This window comes from Anastrepha ludens, chromosome 3, assembly GCF_028408465.1.
Source record: "Anastrepha ludens isolate Willacy chromosome 3, idAnaLude1.1, whole genome shotgun sequence".
Lineage (NCBI taxonomy): Eukaryota > Metazoa > Arthropoda > Insecta > Diptera > Tephritidae > Anastrepha > Anastrepha ludens.
Window position 1 is genome coordinate 6310855 of NC_071499.1, and position 13839 is coordinate 6324693.

At 33.0% G+C, this 13839-nt stretch overlaps 1 protein-coding gene across 1 annotated transcript; it reads right to left on the reverse strand.

Annotated features, from left to right (window-relative positions):
* Window positions 1–10595: 10595 nt before the first annotated feature.
* Window positions 10596–13461, reverse strand: LOC128856952 (uncharacterized). The gene is made up of 5 exons (XM_054092423.1): window positions 12933–13461; window positions 12370–12873; window positions 12069–12301; window positions 11670–11980; window positions 10596–11602 (listed from the first exon to the last, which is right to left on the reverse strand). Exons 1-5 carry the CDS (start codon window positions 13311–13313, stop codon window positions 10875–10877), a joined length of 2157 nt encoding a protein of 718 aa, XP_053948398.1. The 5' UTR covers window positions 13314–13461; the 3' UTR covers window positions 10596–10874.
* Window positions 13462–13839: the final 378 nt, after the last annotated feature.

A 13839-nucleotide genomic window follows, 5' to 3' on the forward strand; every position in this document is an offset into this window, starting at 1 on the left:
TATGTGCATTTTAGTAAATTGAAAACTATACAAATTTGATGAAAATTTTTACATACAAGTGCTTTGGTATTTTGACATATGTATGTAAATATATGTATATCAATATATACATACATATGTATATGTATTATGTTAGCTATGTTTGTGCAAAAGTTCAATTGGATCTTCAATTCTTATAGTATTACATATGTATGTACATATCATATTTACATTTGAATATGCATTCATTTGTTCCGTTGCAAACGAAATTTTTTTCAATTTAGATTTATTACTTGGAATAATATATGTATGCATTTTATAGATAGTATAAAACTTTGAAATTTAAAATAAATAAAAGAAAACTTCAAAGAAACGTATGTATTTGCATATACAAAAAGAAATTGGGCATTGTTATACATACATTTGTTTGAAATAAAATTGACCGACAGCATTTTGCAAGGCATTTGAGGCATTACGTTTTTATTTCTGTTCTGTAATTTTTCATCCACATCCTATTGCAGGAGGTATACAAGCATGGTTTGTATACAAGTTTTGATATTCAAAATAAATAAAAGAATAATTTTAACAAACCCAAGATATCCTCCATATTTACATATTTTATAGGATAAAAAAGCATATTCGTATGTTACCGTAAGTATGTATATTTGGATTAGTAACAAAATCTGTTTAAACTGTTTCTTACTACAAACATATGTATGTACATGTATGCATACACATGTAAGAAACAATTAAGCAAAAGTTCAATGTACTGAAGCAACCATGACCTACCTCACGTATTGGCATATTGATGCCCTATTGTATGTATGTCCGTACATACATATACATACATTCTCGACTCCCAGCAAAACTATGCTTATTAGTATATACATACATATGTATGTACATACAACAGCACACACAAAGCACTGGCTTTATGCCTCTGCACGCGTATGTTTCCAAAGCTAAAATTATAAGCCGAGCGACTGCAAGAACAAAATACATTCATAGGCGCAGTCGCAGCGGTCAGATTTTTTTAGTCGCAACGACGCTGAAAAATCCAAAATATTCTATAACACTAAGTTCGAGCTCATATGCCCATATGCCAATTTTCTCGCCAATTCGAAAATAGTCAATATTGGAATATTTCGCGTTGAATTATTTGGCAATATTTGGTAAATCTTCAATTTTTGTCAAGTCGAGTGGCCGCGGCTCCGTACATATGTATGCATCAATATATGTATGTAAATATGTGTTCTAAATTCTCGACAGCAATAGCAAATCGAAATATTTTTTCTGTCGCAAGTGCTCGCAGCTTCATATGTATGTATGGCTATGGCAGTTTGTATGCATGTATTTATGTACTATATATGCGCGTTTGCTTTTGCATGTCCATAGGAACGATTTTTCATATGCAGATATTTATTTTATTGAGCTGAACGAATATATTGATATTGTAATGAAATCCTGTCAATTATATTATTGGTATATGTTTCTTTAAGATCCTCTTACCAAATAAATATTGTTATCCTTAAGAAAATGAAATACTATTTTTTTTAATTTTAATTTTTTATTTTTATTCACAAGTAATTTAAGTAATCTTATATATACATGTATATATATTACAATGCTATAAATAATAGGTATTTACATTTCCTGAAATGAAAAAAAAAATATAAAATTGAGAAAGCACGAATTACGAAATTGTTCTCATACTATAACAATTTCTCACACGACTTCGATATTGACATCGATTAAGTCATTGCGATTTACCTGATTTTTAAAACACTACTCTCAATCCATCATGATTAAGAAAAAATTGTAGTGCTTAAAAAGCTCCGTTGCTTTTTTGGAATTGTACAGCTGTATGTAGGGTCATCGTCGTGCCCTATTAAGAAAATTTATTTTATAATATAATATAAACGTATAATAATTCAAAGAAGGTTATAGGCATGTTTTTATGATGGAACTCCCTTCCCACAGCCCCCAGGCCGCGCCACCACTCTCATTCATCACTAATAATCGAATATTGCTGAATGTACTTTAAATCTCTTCCTATTAGTCCCTACTCCTACTACTACTATTTTTACCTTACTTTCCTTTTAATACTTTATCTTTACTACTATCTGTAATTTTAATTTTAATTTTGATTTTACTGTTTATCTTTTTATGTAAACTATTCTTAAGGTCAATCATTGTAAAAATAACCTATGGTTGTATGTTTTGACTTAGTAATAATAAATAATAATAAATAAATAATATTTGCTTAAATTTAATCTAAAAACTCTTAGTTTTCCCTATTTCCCACTATTTATAGCACACTCTAGACTTCACAATCCGCATAAGCTGTTCAAATGCAAAGTTCAAAAACGGTTTGAGATAGAAAATTAATAAAAATAATTTTGCTTGATATTTTTCTGATTGGTTGTATTGATTTTATTCAACAAGGCATAGTAACGGGTGCCGGGTATTGTAATATTATGGTTATTAATAAAAAATTATTTTCTATGAAATATATGCACATACACATTCAAAAATAATTTAAATTTCTTACCTTCCTCCACTTTCCTGCCTCAAAACTCTAATGCTACCAGTTAGCAAACCTCACCCTCAATAAAACCTATCCACCCTAATATTATATCAAATGTATGCAATAAAACCTATCCACCCTAATATTATATCAAATGCATGCAATACATATGTAGGTATGTGTGTTTGATATTCTTGTAGGTTCGCTTTAGCGAAATATAAAAACACACATACCTACTTATGTATTGCGCAAAAACTTACCTAAACGAAGGGTGGGGATGGCACCCTTTTTCAAACATTGTCCCCCCACAACACATGCCTCAAAGTGTTTTACACACACAAATGAGTTGTGGGATGGAAGATGTTCCGTCCTGGCAATATGTAAATTCTCCCTCCATTTGTCTGCTAATATGGGGTCCTGTGGGAAAGAAAATAATTTCACTTCACTGTTTTTTAAATAACACCCGCGCACACGACACGTTCTGCTCATTTTTAAATCGAAAAAGTTTTAAAAAATTCGGAAAATCGAAAGCGTTTGAAAATTGCGCGACGTCAATCAAAAGTTTTTCTCAAACTAAAGTTCATTAGACTCTTTTGGTTTGACATGGAAATTTTGGCGCAAATTACGCAAAATCAATTCAAATTCAAAAATGAATTTTCATGCAAATAAAGAGACAAAAAGCACCTGTAACCTAACTTTGGCACAAAACGGAAAGTTTCCAAAAAAAAAGCTCTTAATTCTCAAAAGCTGTTAAATTTCTGCAGTTGAGCATATTTCTGTTAACGTTCTGTGAAAAATGTCGCTGTTGTGTACCACGCGAATTTTGTATTTTGCTCAAGCGGCTGAGAAAAAAAATAAATGAAAGAACAAAGACAACTTTTTGCTTGAAGGGCTTCTCAACAACTGATTTATTATAATTTCAATTATTACATTTAGACTTAAACTAACGTACATATGTATTTGCTTATTCTGCATTTAATATTTAATTTTACAAATTGTTGTCAATACCTTATTCCGCATTTCCTGTCCCACGCTTTTTCAGGTAAGTCAACTGTTGCAAAACAGGAAATGCGTTTCCAATTACTTTTACTTATTGTTCATTATTTTATTTACAAACTCATCAATTTCGTCTGTTTTACAATGTGAATTTATATTTGAAATTGAATATGTAACTTCTCCCCCCTTTAGATTAGAATTCTCCTGAATTCTTTTATTTAATTTAATAGTTATACGTTTGTGTTTATTGATGACAACAATGACAGTTATTAGAATTATAATAATGCTTAGTACATTGCAGATATGTGAGATTTTACTATGAATTTTCAATTTAAAAATGTTTTCTACATTTGATCTATTTTCCTCCAATATTTCATCGAATGTAATTTTTTTTGTAAAGTTCCGAATGCCTTCATATTTTACACTTTCAATATTTTCTTCTATGTTTTCGATATAATTTGAAAAATAGTAGTCACTAATTTTAATTGAACAATTATTATATCTTATGATATAGTTTCCGTTCATAATTGGTTTCTCTTTATTACATGTTTGATTCATTTGTAAATTTACAGCATTTTTAACAATAATCGTTTTTACGTCTATGGCTAGAATTTCAAGATCCTTATTTCTGGTGAGGTGACAGTTTTGTTTTAATATGCAGTGTTTACTTGGTTTCAATCTTTTCAAAGATTTATTTTCTTCAAATAATAAAGTTTTATTTGCATAAATGAATATTTCTTCTATTTTTGCTTCTATTTCATTATTTTCTTTATTAGGTATTGGAATAACCTTTCTTATTTTTACATATTCAAAGTTTTTAGGTATTTTAATGCCGAATATTAGATAGGTGTTATTTAAAATGGCTGTGCCTAATTGTAGATACTTAAGCTTATTATAATCAATATTATATTTAACTATTTCTTCACTAGTTAAAATATTTGGGTGTAATATTCCATATTTGGCTGATACAACATTTTCTTGTATTTGCTCAATTTTACTTTTTAATAACTGAATCTTTGTATACTGGTCTAAGTATAAATTTTGTTTATATTCGTCATACATAAATTTATTAATAGAATTAAGTTCTTTTTCAATTTTTACTCTATCACTTTTAACGATTTCTTTGAGATGCTCTATAGCTGAACTGAAATAATTGTTTATTTTGATTTGTTGGTTCATTGTGTCATTCGTCTGTAAAAAGTGCGTTTGTATATTTTGTCTATCGTCTTCGTCCATTGTACCAAAAAACCATTTTGACATACTACCTATTGCATTAATTAGTCCGCGTTTATTTCTAGTTTTTACTGGCATGAGTGTTAGTAACTTATTCCTTATGTCTAACAACTCTCGTTGTAGTGTCTCTTTATTTTCTAATTTCATTAATATTATATTGTCCGTCATTTCGTTGATAATAGTTTCTAGTTTGTAAACGTCAATCATGTGTAGTACTATGTCACTATCTTTGGGTATTTCTTGGTTTCTAATTTGTAAATCTATAAATCCGGTTTGTTCCGTTAGTTCCGTCCAAGTCATTATACCTTTACATTGTCGTATCGTTAGTATTATTGCTATCATCATGATCCATGTCTGTAAATTTTAAAGGCCGTTTAATGTTGCATGGATGAATATTTTTTAACAGTCCTTTTTTATATTTAGGTTGTTCTTTGTGCCTAACCGCTTTGTAGTTCTTTATGAATCCCTCACGTCTTTTTTCTTTATAGTCCTCTCTTTTTAAATTAAGTTTATCAATTTTCTTTCTTTTGCATTCTTCTAAATTTTGTTTAATTTTTCCTAGATCTAAACGTCCTTCCTGAACGTCTTTTGGTGCACATTTAATACTTGAATGATACCTTTCGTTATAATTTCTGATTGTTCGTTGAATTAATTGTTGGATAGGTAAATTTTTATTAGTTTGGTACAAAATCCTAAACTTTTCTGCCATCGTATTATGAAATCTTTCTATATCGGCATTTCCTGTATGGCTGTTGGGCTTAGATAAATGTAATTCGATTCCTTGTTCTGTTAGAAATTCCCTTATCCTTATTGTCTTAAATTCATTGTCTGCTATTATTTTATCTGGTTTTCCTATTTTAGTGATATGCTCTTCTAGTTTTTCTATTATAGTCATATGATTTCTGTCATTCAATGGATACGCTGCGCCAAATTTCGAAAATTTATCTATGGTCGTCAAAAAGGTAAATCCTTTGATTACGTATGTATCCATATGTATGATTTGGTTTTTATCTGAAGGAGTTTCTGTGTAATGAAATTTATTTTTAATCGGATGTCGTTCATACTTTACTTGTTGGCAAATGTCACATTGATTAATTACCACTTGGATGAGTTCCATGAGTTTTGGAAAATATATTATATTTTTGATTTTATTATAAGTTTCTTGTATGCCAGAGTGCATACTCTCTCTTACATGATACAGTGATATTTGTTTTACTGCTTCCACTTCAGTTTCAATGTCCTGTGCTCTCATGGTGCACTTAGTAAAATTAATCTGGCTATCGTTTGAATACATATCTATAAGCTTCTCTTGTACTATATTATAGTTGTGTTCGGATAGTTCCGAAAATATCCCTATTTTCCCTTTTGAAATGTATCTTCTAAAAATGTCTCCCATTAGGTTAAAGTCACTTTCTGCAATAAAAATAATTCTTTTCCCATGTATTTCCTTAAATTCTTCCGTTTTATTATTTGTTAATATTATTTGGGTTTTGTACTTATTCACAATTTCTTCTTTTATAAAAAAATGATTACCCAATTCTTCCTCGGCTGAATGTACTGTTGCCATTGTAACATCATCTTCTATATTGTTAACTGAAAAAAAATTTAAAATATTGGTATTTTCTACCATGGTATTTTCACTCCCCTCTTTTTCTGAAATAGTGTCCTCACTATTTTCTAGTCTACTTAAAAAATCTGCCACTTTATTTTCTTTTCCTTTTAGGTATTCTATCTCAAATTGGTATTCACCTAATTTTAATATCCATCGTTGGTGTCTTGGCGATATATCCTTTCCTTTGTATTTTGTACATCATTTCTGGATTCCATGGGTGCGTTTAGGTTTTGCCTAGGTTGTTCCAAGCGATTTTGGCTGAAACATGGCCTAGGGTGTCCTACCTGCCCGACCCTCTGGATATTGTGTATACCATAACGTTCTATATTATCAACGTCCATGGGTTCGTTTAGGTTTTGCCTAGGTTGATTCCATCTATTTTGATTGAAATTTGGCCTAGGGTGTCCTACCTGCCCGAAACGCTGGAAGTTGCCTGATGGGTTATTATCCCTATTATTTTGAATTCTAAATCGTCCTGAATTATTATAATTATCATTATTATTATTATTATTTCGTGCCTGTTCAGTATTCTGTCTAAAATAACTTTGTCCTACATAATTTCGTTGATAGTTTCCCTTAGATATTGCCCAGGTTGAGTCAAGCGATTTTGGCTGACATTTGGCCTGGGGTTTCCCATCTGTGGGATTCTTTGAAAATGATTTACCTCGATATTATCTATTTCCATCGGCTCGCTCCGGTTTTGCCCGGTTTGATTCCAGCGATAATGGCCGGAATTTGCCCTGGGATTTCCTACCTGTGGAGGCCTCTGGAAATTTCCTTCTTTTAATTGGCTTATAAAAAATAGTTTACAGAATATTTAGCTCTTATTCACTATTATTTTTTTTTCAATTTAATTTCTTAATTTATTATCTCACTATTAATTTATTCAATTTAATTACTCTTTCATGGATTTTTCCTTCTTTTAATTGGCTCAAAAAAAATAGTTTACGAAATATTTAGCTCTTACTCACTATTATTTTTTCAATTTAATTTCATAATTTATTATTTCAATATTAATTTATTCAATTTAATTATTCTCTCATGGATGTTGCTTGGCTCATAAAAATTTTTTTCTACTTCGCTACTAAATTTAACAATCGAGCTTTTGAAATTTGACTCTACTTTTTTCAATTATTTTCACACACTTAGATTTTTCTCAATTTATGCAGGAGATTTAAGATTTTTCTGAATTTATGCACAAAAAAAAATGTCTTTAATTATTTCTACAAGATTTCTTACTTATTTTTCGCTTAACTAAAACTTACAGTAAGGCTAAAGAAGATATTCCACATTACTCATGAATGGATTAATGGTCACCTGACCTACTCCAGTAAACGTTGGTAGATGTGATATATTTCTACAGATGTGCTCTATCTGTTGTTGTAGAACCAAATTTGAAGCTGCATTTTCTTGCGGTTGTTGTTGTGCTTGCTGCTGTTGTTTTTGTTGAAGTTGTAATTGGTGTTGTTGCTGTATTTGTTGAAGATCTAGATAGGCCAATCTAAGCTGCTCGAGTTGTTGCTCCCTTCGTGCGAGCTGCTCTACTAGATCTGCTGGTGCCATTTCCTGTTGGGCCTGCTCCATCCTTCTCTTATCGAATTCCTTCTGCCTGGCTTGCCTAATTTTTGATTGTTGGTTTATCAGCTAGCTTGTTTGCTAAGCTGATGGTTCCCTTTGTTTTTATGTTGGTGGTGTCTACTTTAATAAGTGTTCACTGCACTGCACTTTTTATGTTAGTGGTGTCTACTTTAATAAGTGTTCACTGCACTGCACCTTTTTATGTTAGTGGTGTCTACTTTAATAAGTGTTCACTGCACTGCACTTTTTATGTTTTTTAAATTATACGTATATTAAGTTATACCCTGGAGGGTCCGGTCAACTCCTGAGTTGGCTACGGATTCGCAGGATTAGGGTTTGGGTGTTATAAAAATTTTGTTTATTCACCGCACGTAATTCGTTCACTGGATCCTTTTACTTTTTAAAGGATCCTACCGACTGCGCCAATTTTGTATTTTGCTCAAGCGGCTGAGAAAAAAAATAAATGAAAGAACAAAGACAACTTTTTGCTTGAAGGGCTTCTCAACAACTGATTTATTATAATTTCAATTATTACATTTAGACTTAAACTAACGTACATATGTATTTGCTTATTCTGCATTTAATATTTAATTTTACAAATTGTTGTCAATACCTTATTCCGCATTTCCTGTCCCACGCTTTTTCAGGTAAGTCAACTGTTGCAAAACAGGAAATGCGTTTCCAATTACTTTTACTTATTGTTCATTATTTTATTTACAAACTCATCAATTTCGTCTGTTTTACAATGTGAATTTATATTTGAAATTGAATATGTAACTCGCGCGCAAAACGAGTACCCCTGAAAAGTGCTGCCATTTCAGTCATTGAGACTTCTCTATATTTAACGTTCTCTGTATCACGTTTGATGTGAAATTCTGGCAGCTTTGGCTAAAGCATAGCTTTCTAACTGTCATGAATTCGGCCATTTTCGCGCGCAAAGTCACAAAATGGCTGCCCGATAGAAGGTCGCGTAGATCTATCGGGTAATAAAATAAACAACTACATATACATACAAGCCAATCTATTTAAAGAAAATGCAACGAATAAAAAAATAGCAAGAAAATTCCTCTGAAATTAACATAAAAACATACGCAAAATCAAACGAATTTTAATTAAAGGCTCACAGAGGCCCGAAAAAATGATGATTTTCAATATTTTTTTTGCTGGTCAATTGCTTTATTTTACAAAAATAAAAATGTAGCATTAATACTTTATGTTCGACTTGACTTTAGCAAAATTCCATAAAAAAAATTAATAACTGTAAAAGTTATCGCTGTTTGTGTGGAGCCCGTTTCTCCAGAAGTCCCTTGTGGTGATCATCGCAAGTCCTTGGAGATTCATCTAAAATCAATCGGAAAAGAGAAATTAGTTTTATTAATAGATAATCTTGTGCTTGAAAATTATTTTTCAAAAATAACTGTTAAAAAAAAAATCGAAATTTTGAAAAAAAAATCCTTCGAGTTTTTTATGTTTTTCAAAAGCAGTATAAATGAAATGAAATCTACCAAGCGGTTTTTAAGTTACAGTGATCACCAGTTCAAAAAACATAGTTTTGAGAAAAACGCATTTAAAGTTCTCTCGAATGTTCCGGAGCGCCCTTTGTTCATTGCTGAATAACTCCAAAAGTATTTGTTGGATTCACTTCAAATTTTCACATAATATTTTTAAGATATTATACTTTAAGAAAATGCAAAACAAATTCAATTTTTTGAAAATTCTGACCTGCCCTAGCCCTTTCACAAATGAAAACAAAATACACTAATAGAAATATAAAACCATCGATTCAAAACAAAAATGATTCAACACAATTTAAAAAATAAATAAGACAGATATAAAAAACTAAAAGCTGCCGTAATAACGGTAGTCTGCAAATTACAGTTTTACATTTGTGGGTTGGATTTTCATTCCATTTCAATTAAAATTCAAAACAAAAAGTTCTTTAAATCGACACGATTCCTTCATTCTTTTCTTTGCCATTTTCAAGAATAACTAAAATAAATGACGGTATATTTAAATTATCAAGGAAAATATTTATAGAAAATTTTATTATTTTTATTTACGAATCACAAACGTAAATTACTTATCACATGGATTTACGATGCAAAGCAGCGCAGTGCTGAATTTCAAATCAATTCACCCATTCATAAAACATTCCCCTTACATTTTTGGGATTGGGATTGCGATTGTCGTGGGAACGTAGGATGCTACAGTATTAACAGTCCTTGATATTTCAGAGATCTGGCTCGTTCCCTTAACGCAGAAACGAGCATCATGAGAATATTGACGTTCCCAGGACAGTCTGTTCTAGGCTACCGGAACGACCCGGATTTATTTCTAGTCAAGGACTGTCACTCCAGCAGCATTCCCCGTACTTGTGTGGGGAGTCGCTAAAACAAGAATGTTGACATATGTGTAATCATAATAGCCCACGGTGTTGTATATAAAAACAAAATAAATTTGTAGTGATAAAATAATCCGTTTCAACAAAACATCGGAAGCAGATATGCAGCCCGCATATCTAGAAAAATTAGGCTCAATTAATAACACAACCGCATTCACCTTTCCAAATAAATAAAATATTTTATTAAAATTCATTACACAAAGATTGGAATAAGCAAAAAAAAAAAAACTGAAGTACTATAAAAGAGCAAACCAAAGGTTAAAAATTATAGTATTAGTACAGCCAGCAAAAAGTAATTTTCAATGCTTTCAAACATATATAAACTTTTCATTTGCGAAATCTTAAAATAAAGTAGATCAATAATAACCCAAAAACATACGCTCTTAAAATAGAAGATCAACAAAGCGAATTAACATCAGAACCCTTTACGCACATAACTATGTAAATACATCAAATACAACTTAAAACATATACGGACGAAATTCAATAATGTTAGCAGGATATGCGGCTACGAAAATATCAGGATAAAAAAAACAAAAAAGATAAAATTAATTTGTGCCGAGTGATGCCCCTCCATGTAACGGTGCTACAACACTGGAAGTGACAAGGGTCGCAGGCACATAAGGGCCACTTGTTATACAGTTGTATTGTTGTTGTCCTTGTGTGGCATGCTGAAGAGCAGGCGTTATGCGTGTCGGTGCCGGTTGTTTTATTGATTTGGCATATGAACAGCCCGTGATGCGCAAAGGTGGACATTGGAAACGTTGTGCTGGATGAAAATATTGTACGTTGCCAAACTGCACTTGGTTGAGCACATATTGCACGAAAAATCGTGATTGTGTGACGGCTATCGGCAACAACTTAAGCGAAACGAAGCGCAGTACTTCGTAACCACTATCGAATATGCACACGGGATAGGCGAGATATGGACGGCTTTGCAAGACTGTGTTTGTACCTGTTGCTACGTAGCACAAAGCCAATACTATTTGGGTGTCATTTAGATTGTGTTTTAGTGGCGGCTTATTGCGGTACTTTGGCATTATGGTACCAAAAACACGATGCCCGGAAACAACCAGATTTTGTAAATAGGTGGCCACCGTATTCGCTTGAAAGCTATCTTGATAAGCTTGTAGTAGAGTCTCTTCGTTAATGGCGGCCAAAGTTGCCACGGCCCAGCTCAGATCGATCATTTCGTTTAAATCGAAACATAAGTATTTAGGAACTTGATGAGAGGCGACGAAACTCACAGATTGGGTATCGTGTGTTACTATTCCCACTGAAAGCACAAAACATTGCATACAGCTGCTAATTTTGTTGTGGCTGGATATGGTACGGTTACTTACAGAGATGTGCATTGTCTTTTTCTACGAAGAACACATAGTTGTGGTCTGGAAAAGTACCAATAGTCTCCAAAAGAACACAGACTACTTCACACATCCGTGAATGAATGTCAACAATTTCATGGCACTGCAAGGCACAAAAAACAGCGCGCGCTAAGCCATTTGCATTGCGCAGCATCACGGCGCCATACTGTAAACTTTCGTACTCATAGTAAGTGCCAAAAATGATGACTGGTATTTGCCAACTGTTGGCAATGCATTTCAGACGAAGCATCGCATCGAAGTCCGTTCTACACATGCGATGTAGCGATTGCCTTTTTAGGAGAGGTAAGATATATAAAATCAATTTACGGGCATTAAGACTCAAAATTAAGAAAATAATATTCAGGTGAATTTACTTACTGTTCCGATGGCTTAGCCCATTCTAGACCAAGTCGCTGGCCATGCAACACAGTGCCCTGTAACTGCTGTAAGCATTTCTCGGCTGCTTCGCGTGTTGTGAAATCAAAGAAGGCTGTCGTCCTTACTTTTGTAATTTTTCGTATGTCCTGGCGCGGAACACAATTCACAAGCAGCCCTATTATATCTCGATTATTTACGCAAAAATCTACATTACGCACGAAAAGTGTTTTATTCTGTGAAAAGAAAACCAATTATAAATTCTTTTCATATTTCATCTTCCCAGGAGTTTATATAAATTTACCGATTTTGACATATCCGTATCGCGTTCTGTGTTTGCCCAAACAACTTTCAAGTCGCGGTCCCACATACGAATCACTCCAGGTGTTGTGCTCTTCTTTGCTTCTAATGCATCTAAGTGAGATGGAAACTGTATAAAGACGTGTCCGCGGTTCTTCTGCTCGGTGCATGTAGCACTCGTTATAGCTTGATGTGATCCATTGAATATTTGGTTGGCTTTGTCGTTTCCATCATTTTCGCTGTTATATTCACCATTGCTTCGTTGAGATTGACTGGCTCCACGAGAATATATATGTTGCAGTGTGGGGAAAACGTTGCGCAACTTTTCTGCAATCTCGACTTCATCTAAATGTTTAGGAATATTACTCACAAACAGGCAGCACTTTTCATATGAATGCAGAATCTCTAGCTTGCGCTTAGGAGCCACATAGAAATGGCTCAGCACCTCCATTGCACACGCCGCTTCCTCTTCAGTGGTGTACTTGACGTACGCGTAACCGCGATTTGCCTAAAGTATTCTTCTATTACTAAAATTCAAACAAATGCATCCTTCTTTACAATCCCCACCTGATTGAAATCCATCGGTAAACGTATTTCATAAATGCGTCCAAAGCGTAAAAATGGTTGGACTAACTTTTGTTCATTTAAATCTCGTGGAATGCGACGCACGAATAACTCACATGTACTAGGAGGTGGTGGACCTTGCCAACCCTCAGGAGGACCAAGAACTTTGCGGCCATTCATTTGCATGATTGTAAATTGCTGCTGTTGCTGGCGTTGCAATTGTGGACTAGAAAGCATCCTTTGTGGTGGAGAAGGGGTAAAATTGCTTCCACTTGCAGATTCAGACGAAGAAGTCGGCGACGACAAAGGATGCGCAAAATGTAGTGGCGTGCACATTGTGGCACTCGATAGTTGATTTACTCCATTGCCTGTAGTGTACTCCATTTGCACTAAATCATAAATCACTCGGTACGAGAGTGTGAATTTAAAAGTTATTCAACTATTTTTAACTTACACGACAAGAAAAATCTGGAACAATGGAGAGAAAACGAATCTTTTTACAGGCGGCTTTCCGTTGAGACAATGCTGCCAAGTTAGGATTACTATTTGAATTCACAACTTTACTTAAGAATTTCCCGTTACTTTAGGGTATTGCCAGTCGAAAGCTTGTTTGTGCAGGCAAATATAAATGCAGTGTTTTTTGCATTGATGGTATAAATAAAACCATTTGCATTTATCGTAACGATACACAGACGATAGAAAGAAATTAAGCGACTTTTAGAAGGCATGATTGAAAGTTATAAAATTGATTAAAATTTTTGGGAAATTGAATACAATTTTTGATGACATTACAAAATTCTCATAATGTAACAAAGATGATACCTGTTACTTCTAATAAATTACGGTACTGATTACATGCAAGCTTACCTAAATTTATTGCTGTTCAAATACGGTAGGTAAAAGTATTTTA